Here is a 19,198-nt window from a genome sequence, read left to right as displayed (position 1 = left end):
GTATATCCTTCCTTAGATAAGGAGAACAAAACTGTGTACAATACTCCAGGTGTAGCCTCACCAAGGCACTGTACAATTGTAGAGCGAGGTTTGATAGGGTTACCCTTTATCTAAATTCTGCTGTACCTGCCTTAATATGTTTATTTGGAAAGTGTAGAGGGTGCTTTACTTAGTACCTAACCAATGCAGTACCTGCCCTGGAAGTGTTTTTTGGGACAGTGTAGAGTGAGCTTTACTCTGTATCTAATTCCTGCTGTACCTGCGCTGGGAATATTTGATGGGATAATGTAGAAAGAGCTTTATGCAGTACACAACCCGTGCTGTACTTGTCCTCGGAGTATTTGATGGGGCAGTGTAGAGGGAGCATTACTCTGTATCTAACCAGTGCTGTTCCTGCCCTGCGAGTGTTTGATGAGACAGTGTCGAGGGAGCTTTACTCTGTATCTAACCCCCTATACCTGCCCTGGGAGTGTTTGATGGGACAGTGTAGAGTGAGTTTTACTCTGTACCTGACCCGTGCTGTACCTTCCCTGGGAGAGTTTGATGGGACAGTGTAGAGGGAGCTTTACTCTGTATCTAACCCCCTGTACCTGCCCTGGGAGTGTTTGGGGTATTGTCGACAGATTTACTCTGCATCAACCCTGGTACTGTTTGGGACAGGATGGAATGAGTCTTGCTCTGTACCTAACCATGCAGTACTGGTAGTCCTGACATCAGTAGTAGGGAAAACGCTAGAATCTCTCATTAAGCACATGATAACAGTACACTTCGGAAGTAATAACAGGATTGGGCAGAATCAACACGGATTTATGAAAGGGAAATTGTACTTGACAAAACAGGTAGTGTTTTTTGAGGTTGTAACTAGCATGATAGATAAGGTGGAAGCACTGGATGTGGTGTGTTTAAACTTACAGAAGGCATTCGATGAGGTGCCATACAAGACTTTATTAAACAAAATTAGGGCTCATGGGATAGGATGTAACATACTAGCAAGGATTAAGGATTGGTTAACGGACAGAAAACAGAGAGTAGGAATAAACGGGTCATTCTGGGTTGGTAGGCTGTCACTGGTGGGGTGCTGCAAGCATGCTAAGCTAGTTGGGAATGTAATTTGTGAGGAGGATAAAAAGATGTTTCAAGGGGATATATTCAGGCTCAGTGAGTGGGTAAGAATATGGCAAATGGAATATCATGTGAAGAAATGTTAAGTTATACACTGATAGTAAAAATAGAAAGGCAAAATATTTTTTTTAAATGGTGAGAGATCGGGAAATGTTTGTGTTCAGAGGGACCTGGGACACAAATTGCTAAAAGTTAATATGCAGGTAAAGCAAGCAATTAAGAAAACAAATGGTATATTGGACTTTATTACAAGAGCATTTAAGTATGAGAGTAAAGATGTCTTGCTGCAATTATACAGGGCCCTGGTGAGATCACACCTGGAGTATTGTGCACAGTTTTGGTCTCCTTAACTAAGGAAAGATAAACTTGCTATAGAGGGAGTGCAACGAAGGTTCACCAGACTGATTGCTGGGATGGGGGGATTGTCCTATGAGAGATTGAGTAGACTAGGCCTATATTCTCTTGCATTTAATGAGAGGCAATGCCCACATCCCATGAACTAATTTTAAAAAGAGATGAGTGAAGTGTTTAAATTTGATCAAGGACACCAGCCAAATTATTAGAGACACTCCCTGTCCTCAGGACCTGTGTCCAAGGGAGAAGCTGATGGGTTTATATGATCATCTTTGGGCTAAATGTTGTGCTCATCGAGTTGAGCACCTTATGCCTAGCATCAAACACGCTTCAATCGGGCACAGTACGGGTTAGATATGGAGTGAACCCATCGGTCGCTCCCTGACACAGGTACTGAGGGACAGGGAGTGTCCGGGACAATGACATTTCTCACTCAATAAGATATAAATTGATCCTTTACCTCTTCCCATTAATCCTGGGATCCACACGGGTGGAATCCTGCTCCTGTTTCCCTTCCTGTAACAGCAATGAGCTCAACCCAGCCCATAATGAGCAGGGCTAAGGGAGGATGGTTGTTATGCACTGCAGTAATGTCATAAAGCAGGGCCATTCCATGCCCCTTTAAAGGTGGAGAGCTGGGAGATCCTGTCTCAACACACATCCCCCTGTTCTTACCGAGAATTCCTGGGGAAGGCCCAAGGCCCAGAGTGTGGAACACAACCCACGGGGGAAGGGGAGGTAAATCAAGGAGTCGGGACTGAGGGCCACGACGTTTCAGTTTTGGAGCCTGTAGATTGCAGGAGGGGAAGAGTGAGTTCTGTAGTTTCAGGATCCAGGGAGAGAACAAGGAGCAGATGGGGAGACTGGTGTGGATTCCAGCACAGTGAGGATGTAGGGGGAGGGAGATTATGTCGGACCGTGTATTCGGGGTGTAGGAGGGACAAGAGAGGAAAGGTCAGAGGAGAATTACTGCAGCAGTGTCCATCAATAGTGAGAGAGAGAAGGTGAGGTCAGAGTGGGCCCTGGACAGGCCGGTAAACTGTTTCTTTGTTGTGACCAGCTTTCCTTCTGTCACAGATAGCCTCCTGTAGCCCAGTGACACAAACAGCCCATTAAACGCGACCAATGTCCTTTGGTCTGGTGAGGTCTCCCTTTGTGAAACATCGGCTGCTGTTGAAGCTTCTCATTCTGACTCGCTCACAGTGAGACAGTATCCACTGTCCCTTTAATTCCATGGCTTCATCTTTGCTGGTATTGGTAACAAGCCCGGGATCACTGAACACAAAACCCAGTCTGTTAATTACTTCCAGCTACTGGACTTAGCGTGTACCCCACAGCCTCTCTCTCTCCTTCAATGTGTGAATAGAGCATCACACCTGCAAAGCTGGTTTAAGTTTATATCCAGGCAGCAAATCTATTTAAGAAAAGCCTGTAGGCCAATGAGGCACTGTTCAGGTGCCAGTGTGCAGCTGATTTGCCCGGTATTTTGCCTGTAATGGAACATAACTGAACATTACTCCCAGTGTAACATTTGCTGTAATGAAATGTGTCTTTTAATAAGCCTCACGTTCTTGCTCATGTCTGCTGCAATTGTGTAGAAAGGGGATGTGTGAAGTAATGGTTTTTGTATGGAGATGTGAAGCAAGGAAACGCTATCTGTGTATGACAGTGACACAGCCTTGTGGTCGCAGGCAGAACCATGCACCGATATCCTTGTGGTTCTGGTTTGAGCAAAGTCAGTTCATGAATGCTCAAGGCAAGAGGTGCCAGGGATGGGGAGCAGCGGCAGTAAATAAAAGCTAAATGTAAATTCTGATGTAGTTTATCTTCATTTATTCCTATATTAATAGATTTTGCTGAATGTGGTCCATGCCAAGTGCCAGGATATTGGATAAGGCCCACCATAGAAAATGAGTTTGACACCCTGAGGTAGACAATGTCAACTGGATTCCCCATCCACCAACCAACGACTTCTTTACAAACTGAAACTAGTTTGTAAGACATGACCATGTTTACCAGAATCCGTGTTCAGTACCTCTAATGGCCCCTTCCCTTTCCCCATGATCGAAAACGGCATCTCTCAGGCTCCCTTCAAGCACCTTCCCATAATCGAGGTCACGTTGATGGGCCTTTAGTTCACGAGTTCTGACTTGTGCCCAATTTGGAAAATGGGAACTACACGTGCTGCCTTCCAATCTCAGAACAATCCCTGACTCTACTGAGCTGTTGGAGATATGGGCAAGGGGCTGACAGAGCACCTTTCCCATCTCTTTAAACACCCTTGTGTGGCTATCATCCGCATCTTACACGCATCAAGATTAACCCGCACGGCGACTTTGCTGTCAGTGAAGAGAGATGAGAAAGACCAAAGTGCCATTTGCCCCTCTCAGTGTGACCCTGAAGGACTGCGTCCAGGCTCCCCCCATACGATCCTCCCCACAGATTGTCCTCTCTGAGCTTCAGCCAGCTAATGCTAAACACTCCGGTGGGAAAGACAAAAATCCACAGCAATGTGTTGAAAGTAACACTAATTTATTTGTATATATCCCAAATATGAAACTCCAGTCCAGTTACAGGAGTTATTAACATCAGCAGAAACAAACCCCAACTGTCAGAATGAACACGATTCAGTCGGGATGTGATTAACAGCAGCAATAAGAGCAGATTCCAAACCCTGCAATCACTTGTGAACTCGCTGGTGTGTCAGCAGGTTGGATGATCGAGTGAATCCCTTCCCACACTCCGAGCAGGTGAACGGCCTCTCTCCAGTGTGAATTTGCTGGTGTCTCAGCAGGTGGGATAAATGATTGAATCCCTTCCCACAATCAGAGCAGGTGAACGGCCTCACCTCAGTGTGAACTCGCTGGTGTGTCAGCAGGTTGGATGACTGAGTGAATCCTTCCCCACACTCGGAGCAGGTGAACGGCCTCTCCCTTGTGTGAATTTGCTGGTGTCTCAGCAGGTGGGAAGACTGATTGAATCCCTTCCCACAATCAGAGCAGGTGAATGGCTTCTCCCCAGTGTGAACTCGCTGGTGTGTCAGCAGGTTGGATGATCGAGTGAATCCCTTCCCACACTCGGAGCAGGTGAACGGCCTCTCCCCAGTGTGAATTTGCTGGTGTCTCAGCAGGTGGGATGATTGATTGAATCCCTTCCCACAATCAGAGCAGGTGAACGGTCTCTCCTCAGTGTGAATTTGCTGGTGTCTCAGCAGGTGGGAAGACTGACTGAATCCCTTCCCACACTCAGAGCAGGTGAACGGCCTCTCCCCAGTGTGAATTTGCTGGTGTCTCAGCAGGTCGGCTGACCAAGTGAATCTCTTCCCACAATCGGAGCAGGTGAACGGCCTCTCCCCAGTGTGAACTCGCTGGTGTGTTTCCAGCTGGGACGGGTAGTTGAAACGTTTACACAGTTTTTTCCCAGTGTGACTGCACTTGTGTCTCTCCAGGTTGGATGATCGGCAGAAGCCTTGTCCACACACAGAGCACGTGTGCAGTTTCTCACCGCTGTGAACAGTGCTTTTTGCTTCCATGGTCAAAGACCGGTGATATTCAGGTCCCGATGAATTGAATGACTCAGTCAGATGTTTGGTTTGAGCCACTGGTCAACAAATCCTCTCCGTTTAATACCCTGTAAAGTGAATTTCAAATAGGAAAAAGGTTGGATGAGAGAGAACCCACAAAAACACAAAGGCAGGTTGTGAAATTGAGGTGAATGAACCTGGCTATTTGTGCAGCCGTCAGCAGAAAAAAAGTGAGCATGAAAGCTGACGGATTGTGGTAATAACCCAACTGGTCACTAATGTCCTTCAGGGATGGGAACCCACCACCTGGCCTGGGCCTACACAAGACTCTGGCCTCTATGGGAGGAGGGAGAGGTGGGCGGGGCGAAGGTGAGGGACTTTATACATCTGCAGGTCAACCAGAACTTTGACAGAATCTCCCAAACCCACAACCTCTCCCACCTAGATGGACCAGGGCACAGGTGCATGGGAAATCCATCACCTCCAAGTTCCCCTCCAAGTCTCACACCATCCTGACTTGGGCATATATCACCATTCCTACATCGTCACTGGGTGAAAATCCTGGAACTCCTCACCTAACAGCATTGTGGGAGGACCTTTACCACACGGACTTCAGCGGTTCGAGAAGGCTCACCATCACCTTGTCAAGGGGCAAATGGAAATTGGAAATATATTCTGGCCTTACCAGCGACACCCACATCCCAAGAATGGGTTAAAACAAATCTGTACATTGAACGCCTCTACAGAAATACTTGATCCTAACACAATACTCTTCTACATTGTGCAGGCAGTGTGTGTTTCACAACCTAATCTCCCCTAGAATCCACCGCCGTTGACAGTCTCTCATCGGAAATTGTTGGGCCCGACTGGGCTCAGAGGTACTGGGGGTTAAACCCAGCAGCTTCTCCCCCCCTCTCCACTCCAGCTCAAACTGATGCAACAAACAGACCCACACAGGAGGCCAGGCAGCAACTTCCGCATCCAATGCCCACACTGATACAGAGCGACTCTGGACTGGTCGCTCTGTTTCCAGTATCGATGCACTTCAGATCAGTATATGAGGGAGAAGGAAATAGAGGCTTATGCTGGTAGTTAGAACCACAGAATCAGAGAATGGTTACAGCGCGGAAGACCATTCGGCCCATCGAGCGCATGTCAGTTCTCTGCAAGAGCACCTCAGCTAGTCCCACTACCCCGCCCTTACCCCACAGCCCTGCAAATGTTTTTCTTTGAGGAACTTATCCAACTCCCTTTTGAAAGCTGTGATTGAGTCTGCCTCCACCACCCTTTCAGACCGTGCATTCTAGATATTAACCATTCACTACGCAAAAGGCTTTATACTTGTGTTGCCTTTGGTTCTTTTGCCAATCTCCTTAATCTGTGTCCTCTGGTTCTTGACCCTTCTGCCAATGGGAACAGTATCTCTCTATCTACTCTGGCAAGACCCCTCTTAATTTTGAACACCTCTATCAAATCTCCTCTCAATCTTCCCTGCTCTAAGGAGAACATACGAACATAAGAAATAAGAGCGGGAGTAGACAATTTGGCCCCTCGAGCCTGCTCCATCATTCAATAAGATTATGGCTGATCTGATCATGGACTCAGCTCCACTTCCCTCCCATTCCCCATAAATCTTTACTCCCATATTGCTCAAAAATCTGCCTATCTCCACCTTCCAGCAGGAAGAGCAGTGCAAGGAAGGGAGTGCAGGGGTCCCCTGCGGTCATCCCCCTGCAAAACAGATGCACCGTTTTGAGTACTGTTGAGGGGAATGACTCATCAGGGGAGGGCAGCAGCAGCCAAGTTCATGGAACCATGGCTGGCTCTGCTGCACAGGAGGGCAGGAAAAAGAGTGGGAGAGCGATAGTGATAGGGGATTCAATTGTAAGGGGAACAGATAGGCGTTTCTGCGGCAGCAACCGAGACTCCAGGATGGTATGTTGCCTCCCTGGTGCAAGGGTCAAGGATGTCTCGGAGCGGGTGCAGGACATTCTGAAAAGGGAGGGTGAACAGCCAGTTGTCGTGGTGCACATTGGTACCAAAGACATCGGTAAAAAACAGGGATGAGGTCCTACAAGACGAATTTAAGGAGCTAGGAGCTGAGTTAAAATATAGGACCTAAAAAGTAGTAATCTCGGGACTGCTACCAGTGCCACGTGCTAGTCAGAGTAGGAATCGCAGGATAGCTCAGATGAATACGTGGCTTGAGCAGTGGTGCAGCAGGAAGGGATTCAAATTCCTGGGGCACTAGAACCGGTTCTGGGGGACGTGGGACCAGTACAAACCGGACGGTCTGCACCTGGGCAGGACCGGAACCAATGTCCTAGGGGGAGTGTTTGCGAGTGCTGTTGGGGAGGAGTTAAACTAATATGGCAGGGGGATGGGAACCAATGCAGGGAGACAGAGGAAAACAAAAAGGAGACAAAAGCAAAAGACAGAAAGGAGATGAGTAAAAGTGGAGGGCAGAGAAACCCAATGCAAAAAACAAAAAGGGCCACTGTACAGCAAAATTCTAAAGGATCTAAGTGTAATAAAAAGGCAAGCATGAAAGCTCGGTGCCTCAATGCAAGGAGTATTTGGAACACAGGAGAGGGCTCTGAGCTAGTTCAAATGGGTGAGAGCGCAGATGAACAGGATCCCAAGAAAGAATGCAAAAGGCAGGAAGCAACAGAGCAGAGTAGCACTGGGATAAGTGTAAACCACAAGATGATAGGAAGGGACAATATGTATGAATATAAAGGGGCTGCAGGAGGGATCAAAACTAAAAATCATGGTTTAAAAACTAGTATTAAAACACTCTAGCTAAACGCACACAGCATTCGAAATAAAGTAAATGAGTTGATTGCACAAATCATGACAAATGGGTATGATCTGGTGGTCATTACAGAAACGTGGTTGCAGGGTGGCGAAGACTGGGAATTAAACATACAGGGGTATCTGACGATTCGGAAAGATAGACAAGAAGGGAAAGGAGCTGGGCTAGCTCTGTTAACAAAGGAAGATGTCAGGGCAGTTGTGAGAGATGATATTAGCTCTAATGAACAAAATGTTGAATCATTGTGGGTCGAGATTAGAGATAGTAAGGGGAAAAAGTCACTGGTGGGCGTAGGTTATAGGACCCCAAATAATAACTTCTCGGTGGGGCGGGCAATAATCAAGGGAATAATGGAGGCATGTGAAAAAGGAACGGTAGTAATCATGCGGGATTTTAACCTACATATCGATTGGTCAAATCAAATCGCACGGGGTAGCGTTGAGGAGGAATTCATAAAATGCATACGGGATTGTTTCTTAGAACAGTATGTTACAGAACCTACAAGGGAGCAAGCTATCTTAGATCTGGTCCTGTGTAGTGAGACAAAAATAATAAACGATCTCCTAGTAAAAGATCCTCTCGGAATGAGTGATCACAGTATGGTTGAATTTGTAATACAGATTGAGGGTGAGGAAGTAGTATCTCAAATGAAAGTACTATGCTTAAACAAAGGGGACTACAGTGGGATGAGGGCAGAGTTGGCTAAAGTAGATTGGGAACACAGACTAAACGGTGGCACAATTGAGGAACAGTGGAGGACTTTTAAGGAGCCCTTTCAAAGTGCTCAACGAAAATATATTCCAGTGAAAAAGGGCGGTAAGAGAAGGGATAACCAGCCGTGGATAACCAAGGAAATAAAGGAGAGTATCAAATTAAAATACAATGCGTATAAGGTGGCCAAGGTTAGTGGGAAACTAGAAGATTGGGAAAATTTTAAACGACACCGTTTAGTCTGTGTTTCCAGTCTACTTCAGCCAACTCTGCCCTCAGCCCACTGTAGTCCCCTTTGTTTAAGCATAGTATGCTCGCTTGAGACACTACTTCCTCACCTCAATCAAGAATGACTAAGAAAGCAATAAAGAAAGGAAAGATAGATTACGAAAGTAAAACATAAAAAGAGATAGTAAAAGCTTTGAGAGATACATAAAACGGAAAAGAATGACTAAAGTAAATGTTGGTCCCTTAGAAGATGAGAAGGGGGATTTAATAATGGGAAATGTAGAAATGGCTGAGGCCTTAAACAATTATTTTGCTTCGGTCTTCACAGTGGAAGACACAAAAACCATGCCAAAAATTGCTGGTCACAGGAATGTGGGAAGGGAGGACCTTGAGACAATCACTATCACTAGGGGGGTAATGCTGGACAGGCTAATGGGACTCAAGGTAGACAAGTCCCCTGGTCCTGATGAAATGCATCCCACGGTATTAAAAGAGATGGCGGAAGTTATAGCAGAGGCATTCGTTATAATCTACCAAAATTCTCTGGACTCTGGGCAGGTATCAGTGGATTGGAAAGCAGCGAATGTAATGCCTCTGTTTAAAAAGGGGGGCAGACAAAAGGCAGGTAACTATAGGCCGGTTAGTTTAACATCTGTAGTGGGGAATATTCTTGAAACTATTATAAAGTAAGAAATAGCGGGACATCTAGATAGGAATAGTGCAATCAAGCAGACGCAGCATGGATTCATGAAGGGGAAATCATGTTTAACTAATTTACTGGAATTCTTTGAGGATATAACGAGCATGGTGGATAGAGGTGTACCGATGGATGTGGAGTATTTAGATTTCCAAAAGGCATTCGATAAGGTTCCACACAAAAGGTTACTGCAGAAGATAAAGATACGCGGAGTGAGAGGAAATGTATTAGCATGGATAGAGAATTGGCTGGCAAACAGAAAGCAGAGTCGGGATAAATGGGTCCTTTTCGGGTTGGAAATCGGTGGTTAGTAGTGTGCCACAGGGATCGGTGCTGGGACCACAACTGTTTACAATATACATAGATGACCTGGAAGAGGGGGCAGTGTGTAGTGTAACAAAATTTGCATATGACACAAAGATTAGTGGGAAAGCGGATTATGTAGACGGGTTGTGTAGAGGACACAGAGAGGCTGCAAAGAGATTTAGATAGGTGAAGCGCTTCGGCTAAGGTTTGGCAGATGGAATACAATGTCGGAAAGTGTGAGGTCATCCGCCTTGGAAAAAAAACAGTAAAAGGAAATATTAGTTGAATGGGGAGAAATTGCAACATGCTGCGGTGCAGAGGGACCTGGGGGTTCTTGTGCATGAAACCCTTTTTGGAGTTTATCTGCAAAACTAAAACATTAATCGGTGCCACCCGCCCTGGATGACACACCAGACATTTACAAGGCCCTCTTTTTTTTTTTTCGGGTTTTTTTTTGGGCACTAAATCACTTTTTTTCCTCCAGTGCCCCCTATAAAAGGGGAGGGGGACACTAAAAGCACCGGCAATTAAAACGTAAAATCAAATTAAAGTTTGGTTGCCGGGGGTGACGATGCACTCCAGTCCCTCCGGTGCCCACCTCTCGCGGAAGGCCGCGAGCGTACCAGTGGACACCGCGTGCTCCATCTCCAAGGACACCCTGGACCGGATGTAAGAGCGGAAGAGAGGCAGGCAGTCAGGTTGAACGACCCCCTTGACCGCCCGCTGCCTGGACCGGCTGATGGCACCCTTGGCCGTGCCCAGGAGCAGTCCTACGAGGAGGCCCTCGGACCTACACGCTCCCCTCCACATAGGGTGCCCAAAGATCAGGAGAGTGGGACTGAAGTGCAGCCAGAATTTCAGGAGCAGCCCCTTTAGATAATGAAACAGGGGCTGCAACCTCGTGCACTCAATAAAAACATGGAACACGGACTCCTCCAGACCGCAGAAATTGCAGGCTTCCTGGGAGTCCGTGAAACGGCTTAAAAATTTGTTGCACGGCACTGCTCCATGCATCACCCTCCAGGCCAAGTCCCCAATGAATAGTGGGAGGACTCCCGCATAGAGTGCCCTTCATCGGGGACCCCCACCAGATCCGGACAGCAAGATGTTACGCCATGGCGTGTCCGGACGGCCGGCGAGGATGGCAAAGTTGAGAGTGTGCAGGAGCAGCCCGTACAGGAAACCCCTCCACGCGGAACTGAAAGGCACGGAGGGGATTTCCTTGAGGCGGCTCAAGTTGTAAGGCGCCGGCCCACGAGGGAGGTTCCATGGTTTGGCGCCAATGAGGAATTCCGTCCGGACCGGGGTCAGTTTTGACGGGATCTCCCCACGTGCTTGAGCCTCCTCGATGCACCTAATGGAGTCGGGGCCCAGAGCTCTTTTTAGCGACTCGATGGCTTCGGCCGCGCGGCGGACGTCGGCTGAATTTAGGCGCCGCGCCAGCGTGCCTGGCGCCATCCAGCCCGCTCCTCCGCCATCGAGCAGGTCCCTGACCCTGGTCACCTCACCAGCCACAGCCCTCTCTTCCGACCGCCACCTGAAACCTCGGTCGTGGAGGTACAGATTCCTGAGCAGCAGCTCCTGCAGGACAGCCGCCACTCCAGCCGGCGGAGAGCTGCGCTTGGTGGAGACTTTGTTCCAGACCCTGATGAGTTCCTTGTAAAAGACAGGCAGCTCCCGGAGGGCGGTTCTGACAACCCCCAAGTTCACAGACAGGAGCTGCGTGTCGTAATTGAGGTCGTGCTGCTGGCGGAAGAAATACGTCGCCAGAGCACACCACCTAGGAGGGGGCTCGACGTAAAGGTATCTCTGCAGGGTCTGAAGACGGAAAGTCGCGAGCTGGGCGCTGATGCACAAAAACGACTGACCGCCCTCCTCAAGCGGGAGATTCAAGACCGCGGCAGAGACCCAGTGCTTCCTGTTGTTCCAGAAGAAGTCCACCAGCTTCTTCTGTATCTTGGCGACAAACGCAGGGTGAGGGGTCAAAGTGACCAGCCGGTACCACAACATTGCGGCCACCAACTTGTTTATGACTAGCGCTCGACCCCTGTAGGACAGCACTCGGAGCAGTCCTGTCCAGCGCCCAAGGTGAGCGGCGACCTTGGCCTCCAGCTCCTGCCAGTTCGCCGGCCAGGCTTCCTCGTCGGGGCTAAGGTAGACTCCCAGATAGAGGAGATGGGTCGTGCTCCAGGCAAAAGGCCTGAGCTCCTCCGGCAGGGAGTCCACCCGCCACTGACCTACCAGGAGACCGGAACATTTGTCCCAGTTGATCCTGGTGGAGGACGCGGCCGAGTAAATTTCCTGGCACTCACACATCCTCCGCAGGTCAGCGGGATCCTCTACCGCGAGGAGCACGTCATCGGCGTAAGCCGAGAGGACGACCTCCACGCCCGGCCCTTGCAGAGCCAGTCCCGTCAACCTCGTCCGCAAGAGGCGCAGGAAAGGCTCCACGCAAACGGCATATAACTGGCCGGACATGGGGCATCCCTGGCGCACCCCTCTCCTAAAGCGAAGGGGCGCCGCCAAGGACCCGTTAATCTTAATCAGACACTCCGCGGCGGCGTACAAAAGTCGGATCCAGGCGACAAAATATGTCCCGAACCCGAAAGCGCGCAGAGTTCCGAGCAGATAGTCATGATCCACCCTGTTGAACACCTTCTCTTGGTCGACGGATAGGAAGGCGACCGACAGACCAGCCTCCTGGGAACAATGGATGAGGTCCCGGACCAGATGGATTATCGTGGATTGTTCGGCCCGGGACCGTGTAGGACTGGTCGGGGTGGATCATGTGGTCCAGCACGGTGCCAAGGCGAGCAGACATCGCCCTGGCGAAGATTTTGTAGTCCGTGCTGAGGAGGGAGACCGGGCACCAGTACTTGAGGCGGAGATCGCCCTTCTTAGGCAGCAGGACGATGACTGCCCTGCGCCAAGAGAGGGGCATCTCCCCGGTCGCCAGACTTTCCCCCAGGACCCGCGGGTAGTCGCACCCCAGGACGTCCCAGAAAGCCCTGTGGAACTCCACGGTCAGCCGTCCAGCCCCGGGGCTTTTCCCCTCGATAGCCGGTCGATGGCGCCGGTCAGCTCCGCCAGGCTTTGCGGAGCTTCCAGATTTTCGGCGCCCTCCGGGCTGACCTTCGGCAGGTCCTCCCACAAAACTCTACGCGCTTCCTCGCTGGACGACTCCAGAGAGAACAGAGCCCCGTAATATTCACGGGCCCTGTTGTTGACGCCCTCCGGATCCGAGACGAGAGAGCCGTCGTCGGCCAGCAGCGTCAAGAGCTGCTTACGGACACCCTGTCTTTTTTCCAGCGAGTAGAAGGGGGAGCCGTGGTCCAGATCTCGCAGGATCCGGATCCGCGACCTCACGAACGCGCCTCAGGACCCGACGAGCTGCAGGTCCTTCAGTGCGGCCTTCTTCGCTTTGAACACTGTCCGCAGGGCCGGGTCCCCGACGACTTGACCAAGACGGGACTCCAGGTCGAGCACCTCTTTTTCTAGGCGCCCGACCCTGGCCGCCCGCCTCTTGGTCGACCCCCTCGCGTACTCTTGACAGAAGACGCGGATGTGAGCCTTGCCCACGTCCCACTATAGCCTCAAGAAGGGGAAGCCCCACTGCTTCCTTCTCCAGTCGGACCACAATCGACGGAATGAGTCCTGGAACCACACGTCCTCCAGCAGCCAGTTGTTAAAGTGCCAGTACGCGGACCACGTCCTCGCGCGGAGCGAAGCGAGCTCCGCCCACACCAGGTGGTGGTCCGAACACGGCACTGGCCGCATGGAGGCCGCCGGGATGCAGGAAACGTACGCCCGAGACAAGTCAAGGCGGTCGACTCTGGACCATCCTACTCCAGGCCTCACCCAAGTAAAGGTGCTGGAGTCGGGATGGAGATTTCGCCAGACGTCCACCAATTCGAAGGGCCCGACCAGGTCCCTCAACTTCTCCATCGCCGTCATGCTCTGTGGGACACCGGAGCGGTCCCTCGCCTCGAGGGTGCAGTTAAAATCCCCCCCCCCCCGAGGACAATACAGTCGCCGACGTCGACGGAGCCAAGAAGAGCGGACACCTCTTCGAAGAAGCGCGTTTGCTGTGGGCCGGTCTGAGGGGCGTACACGTTCACGAGATGGAGCGGCACGTCCCCCAGGCGAACCGTTACGTGCAGCAAGTGGCCTGGCACGGGCTCCTCGACCCCCAAGATCAAGGCTGAAAATGCGGGGCCAGCAAGATGGCCACACCACTAGAAGTGGCGGTGAGGTGGCTCATGCGGACCTCTCCTTGCCATTCCAGGAGCCACGTGGCTTCGTCTCCCGGAACGGTGTGGGTTTCTCGCAGGAAGCACACAGCATATTTCCCCTCCCGCAGGAGCGAAAAACTGTTAAATCTACGGTGTGCCTCTCTGCTGCCGTTGATGTTGAGGCTGGCTATGGTTATCTTCATGACAAGAGCATAGTGCAACCTCTACCTAAGTTATTGTGGGGGGGAATGTGGAGTCGTTTGTTGCCCTCCACTCCTTCAGCAGCCCAGCGAGGAACTTTTTGAGCCGGCGCATCTCAAGGCCTTGAGCCTTTGATAAGGGCCCGCCCGCGGCCATGGATTTAGTGGCGGCGCGGACGGACGCACGCGATGAGCAGCCCCGGCTCGGACCATCTTTCCAGGGCCAGACGGGCTCGGTCGCGGCGACCCCAGCACTGGACCAAAAAGTCCCAGAGTTCCTCTATGGGAATGGGGAGGGTCTCAGCGGCGGACGCGAGCAGATCCACCGCCTCACTGGCGATGGACTCGAGATCTTCTCCCGCGTCCTCCACCAAGTCCCCGTCCCCCTCCGGGAGGTCGCCGCTAGCAGCCGGCCCGTTGACCGCACGAGGTACGGCAAACGGCCCGGCCGCTCCATCCGGCCCTGGCTCTGCCCCGATCCCATCCCCAGGATCGTCAGCAGAGGAGTCCCCACTGGGCTCTTTTAAAATCAGTGCTGGGTCAGGAAGCGACAGCGGAAGGGGTTCCTCCTCCGCCCCAGGAACCGGGGAACACGGAGAGACCCGGCCAAAGTAATGTTCCAGGTCCTCCAATTCCCCCAGCTCCACAGTAGGGGGCGAGGGTTGTTGTTCTTCTCCCTCCCCGCCGCCACCCCCCGGCCCAGCGTGTAGATGTTCTGTGGAATTAATCATGTTTTCAGTTTCTGCCGAGTCGAGCAAATCCCGGGGGAAGTTGGGTATTGTCTGGGCGGGCTCAGGTTCGGCCTTTTCGGCCCCGCCCGCTTCAGTCCCCGGGACGCTCGACCCGGCGGCTACGCATTCTTCCGCTGGCCCCACGCCCCCCACGACAGGCAGATCTTCCACGCCATCCCCGGGAGGCAGTGGCTGGGCAGCCTCGACTGTCTCACCCTCCCCGGGGACAGATTCCTCCCGTCTGCGGCGCTGCTTGTGGGCGCTGGTGGGGGACGCGGGACACGCGACGGGCACCGACTCCTCCGCAGAGGGATGTTGTTCCCCCTTCGCTTCATTGGAGCGGTGTCTCCTTTTGTTCCTGGGGGTGCGCGGAGGCAGGGAGACCTCCATGTCTGCCGAGGCCTCCCGCTCCGCCACCCCCTTTTACTTGTCTTGCCCGCGCCCCTCTGTGATATTGGTCAAGGGCTCAGGCACGGGCTCAGGGCACCCCGCGCTCGCCGGTGGCAGGGTTGGGCTGAGCGCGGTGGTCAAACTTTCTGGCGCCCTGAGGGGACCAGCCTCGAGATGTTTCGCCTTCTTCCGCGCCTTCTTTCTGATCGGACGCTCTCCCTCCCCCCCCGTCGGAGGTCGTGAAAACAAAGGCCCCCGACGATGCCCGCACACCGACAGCTCCCGGTACGCGGACGCCACTCGGGGGAGGGGTGGCTGCGGCGCCAGCCTTGGCCGCCGTCGGTGGTTTGGCGGCTTTGGAGGCGGGGCAGTTCTTGCGAATGTGCCCCACCTCCCTACAGGCATGGCACCGCACGCCGTCCGACGTCCAGAAGACGCGGTAGGCAGTCCCCTCGTGCACCACATTAAAATGCCCTCCGTCGTCTCCTCCCGCGCCAGCCGGACAAAGAGCTGGCGGCGGAAGGAGAACACGTGGCGCAGGCTGCTCTCCCTGAGGCCGAGCGGTATGGGGTTGATCCCCGACCTTACCTCCCCCAGTTGTTGTAGGTGAGGGAGGAGGAGCTCAGCGGGAACAAAGGGCGGGACGTTCGACATGATGACTCTATGCGCGGTGGCCTCGAGAGGGTCCACCGGCAGGAACGTCCCGCCCACCGTGAGCCCCTTTTCGAGGGCCAGGGACACCGCCCGCTCTGACCCCAGGAAGAACACGGCCTTCCCAGACATCTTGGAGGCTGCGACAATGGCCGAGAGGCCGACTACCCCAGCCGTCGCCTGCACGCACTCCTCGATGCTCATTGTGGGCTGAGTGTAGCTCTTGACCCCGTTTTTCTTAGTAATTAGTCTGAATGGTGGCAGGGCAGCAGGAGGCACCGTGGATGTGGACGCCACCTGCGCATATGTCCGAGCTGGGCCTGCCACCGGCATGGATGGAGTCGCCATCACGTGGTCCCTTTAAGGGCCACACCCACCCCAAAGTCACAGGCCTTAATGGTCTTTAATTGGCCTCGTTTGAATTTATGAGCAGAGGGAGCTCTCAATAGGGCACACCTCTCCCCTAGTTAACGAATGGGGAGGGGCCTTGCTCCCTCTGCTCAGTTGTCTTAATTAACTTTAATTTAAGGAGGAAAGGGGCTTTCAGAGAGAGAGGGGAGAGACAGAGAGAATGACAGAGAGAGGGAGGGAGGGTGGGGTGGGAAAGAGGGAAGCTGCGAGGGCAGGTCTCCCCTCACAGTGATGTGTGGACGTTTTTCTGCGGTGCACTCCCCAGATAATGGAAAAAAAAACAAGACACAGTCCTTGGAGATGGTCTTCGGGTGGGGGGAGATGTCGTCTTCACTTGGGGCAGCTGGACCCACCTGGGCACACACTCCCAACGATGTTTAATGGGGTGATTAGTAATACTTCAGCCAGGTAGTTCCAGCTATCCCAGGCTACGCATGGGGGAGGGGTGCTTCAGTGGTGTGTGGGGGTCCAGCTGTAAGCAAGACCTCCACACACACTTCCACACACACACACACCCCCCGCGATGTTCCAGCCCTCGAGATGGTCTTATTTCCTCCCCCCACCGATACAACAAAGTCTTTCGGGGAATGCACCAAAACACACCCACCTGTCGAAGATTGTAGAAATGGCTCTCCCTCCTTCCACACTGGATGGTGTTTTCTCAGGTTATTCTTTTCCCCCTCTCTCCAACTCTTTGTAAAAGTAATAACGATGTTGAAATTTCTGCTCTCCTCCTCTCCCTCTGGATGAATTGGAATTGTAGTAAGCCCCTTCCTCCTCTCCCTGGGCTGTTTCACAGGGCTCATTCCAGGTCTTCCAGGCAGGAGCAACAGCAGGGAGATCCTTCTCTCACTGCGCCAGGCTCCAAATGATCAGGCCACGCCTCCAAAGCTCCACCATTAGTCCACAGATCCCTGAAAGTAGCAGGCCGGGTGCATAAGGTGGTTAAGAAGACAGACTGAATACTTGCCTTTATTGACCAAAGCACAGAATACAAGAGCAGGGAGGTTATGCTTCAATTGTATAATACTCTGGTTAGACCACAGCTGGAGTTCTGGTTGTGTATTATAGGAAGGATGTGATTGTACCAGAGAGGGTGCAGAGATTTACTAGGATGCTGCCTGGAATGCAGCATCTTAGCTGTGAGAACAGATTGGATAGGCTGGGTTTGCTCTCATTGGAACAGTGGAGGCTGAGAGGAGACCTTATTGAGGTGACAACATTTTGAGAGGCCTGGATATAGTGGATAGCAAGGGTCTATTTCCCTTGGTGGAGGGGTCAATTACGAGGGGGGCACAGTTTTAAGGTGGTTGGTGGATGGCTCAGAGGGGATGCTTCTTCACGCAGAGGGTTGTGTGGGTCTGGAACTCACTGCCTGGAAGGGTGGTGGATGCAGAAACGCTCACCACATTTAAAAGGTGCTTGGATGGGCACTTTAAGTGCCGTAATCTGCAGGGTTACGGCCCTCGAGCTGGTAATTGGGATTAGACTGGATAACCTCCTGTTGGCTGGCGCAGATACGATGGTAAGTACTGCAGCAAATCGAATATGGCCAGGGTGATCTCCTGGACTAGTTTGGATCGCCTGGATGGGTCAGAGAGGAATTTTCCCAGATTTTTTTTCCCCCAATTGGCCTGAGTTTTTATCTGGTTTTTGCCACTCCCAGGAGATCACATGGCTCCAGTTGGGGTGGAGTGTGGAATGTTCCAGTGTAAGGGGTGTCGCAGTTGTGTGAGGCGGACTGGTTGGCCCGGGTGCTCTTCACCTTTCCGCCATTGTTCATTGCTCATAGGTTTATATGTAACCTTCAGGGCTGCTGACCGAGGGCCGTGCGGCTCTTTATCGGTCGCCGTGGACACGATGGCCGAAATGGCCTCCTGCGCTATAAATTTCTACGTTTCTACCAATTACTTTATATCTATGCCCCATTTATTGACCCCTCTGCTAAGGGGAATAGGTCCCTCCTATCCACTCCATCTAGGCTCCACATCATTTTCTAAACCTCAATAAGGTCTCCCCTCAGCCTCCTCTGTTCCAAAGAAAACAACCCCAGCCTATCCAATCTTTCGTCATTCCTAAAATTCTCCAGTCCAGGCAACATCCTGGTAAATCTCTTCTATACCCTCTCTTTTCTGTAATGTGATGAGGAAAAGACAGTTGGAATTTCTCTAATCTGTGATTTACAAGGACACTTTCCCTGGTTCCCAGATGTTACTTTTCTTCAGTAATTTTCTCATTATCCATAAACTCCCATGCTTCCTGTTAATTCTTATAGTTTCACAATTGTAGGTATAAACATCTCACATTATAATCTAATCTATTCTATTACTCACACTGGTTTAAGCTTGGAAGAAGCACTGAGGGTAGCAAGGGCACAGAATGTACTCTGGGTGGGGAACTTCAATGTCCATCACCAAGAGTGACTCGGGAGTACCACTACTGACTGAGCTGGCTGAGGCCTGAAGGACATATCTGCCAGATTGGGCCTGCAGCAGATGGTGAGGGAACCAACACGAGGAAAAAACCTACTTGACCTGGTCCTCACCAATCTACCTGTCACAGATACGAACAATGACGGACAGGCAAAGACCAGCGGGTACATCGAGCCTGTCCCACATGGAGCTGCCTCTGTCTATGACAGCATTGGTAGCAGTGACCACCGCACACAGTCATTGTGGAGACAAAGTCACACCGAACACACTCTCAAATGTGTTGTGTGGCACCATCACCGTGCTAAACGGGATAGATGCAGAACAGATCTAGCAGCTGAAAACGGGGCATCCTCAGGGTACTGTGGGCCATCAGCAGCAGCAGCATTGTATTCCAC

The 19,198-nt window shown here is 51.8% G+C and overlaps 1 protein-coding gene across 2 annotated transcripts in view; it reads right to left on the bottom strand.

Moving 5' to 3' along the window:
• Positions 1-4,012: 4,012 nt before the first annotated feature.
• Positions 4,013-19,198, bottom strand: part of LOC139251838 (zinc finger protein 623-like) — a 30,624-nt gene continuing 15,438 nt past the window's right edge. Inside the window, exons 3-4 of one of the 2 annotated variants that reach the window (XM_070873316.1) lie at positions 16,979-17,285; positions 4,013-5,106 (exon numbers count right to left, since the gene is read on the bottom strand). In XM_070873316.1, the coding sequence (XP_070729417.1) occupies positions 4,157-5,008 (852 nt within the window). In that variant the 5' untranslated portion in view covers positions 5,009-5,106; positions 16,979-17,285 and the 3' untranslated portion in view covers positions 4,013-4,156. The remainder of the gene's footprint in view (positions 5,107-16,978; positions 17,286-19,198) is intronic. The other variant, XM_070873317.1, reaches the window with a different exon arrangement.

This window comes from Pristiophorus japonicus, unplaced genomic scaffold, assembly GCF_044704955.1.
Source record: "Pristiophorus japonicus isolate sPriJap1 unplaced genomic scaffold, sPriJap1.hap1 HAP1_SCAFFOLD_45, whole genome shotgun sequence".
NCBI lineage: Eukaryota > Metazoa > Chordata > Chondrichthyes > Pristiophoridae > Pristiophorus > Pristiophorus japonicus.
This window is presented reverse-complemented; position numbering and strand designations above follow the sequence as displayed.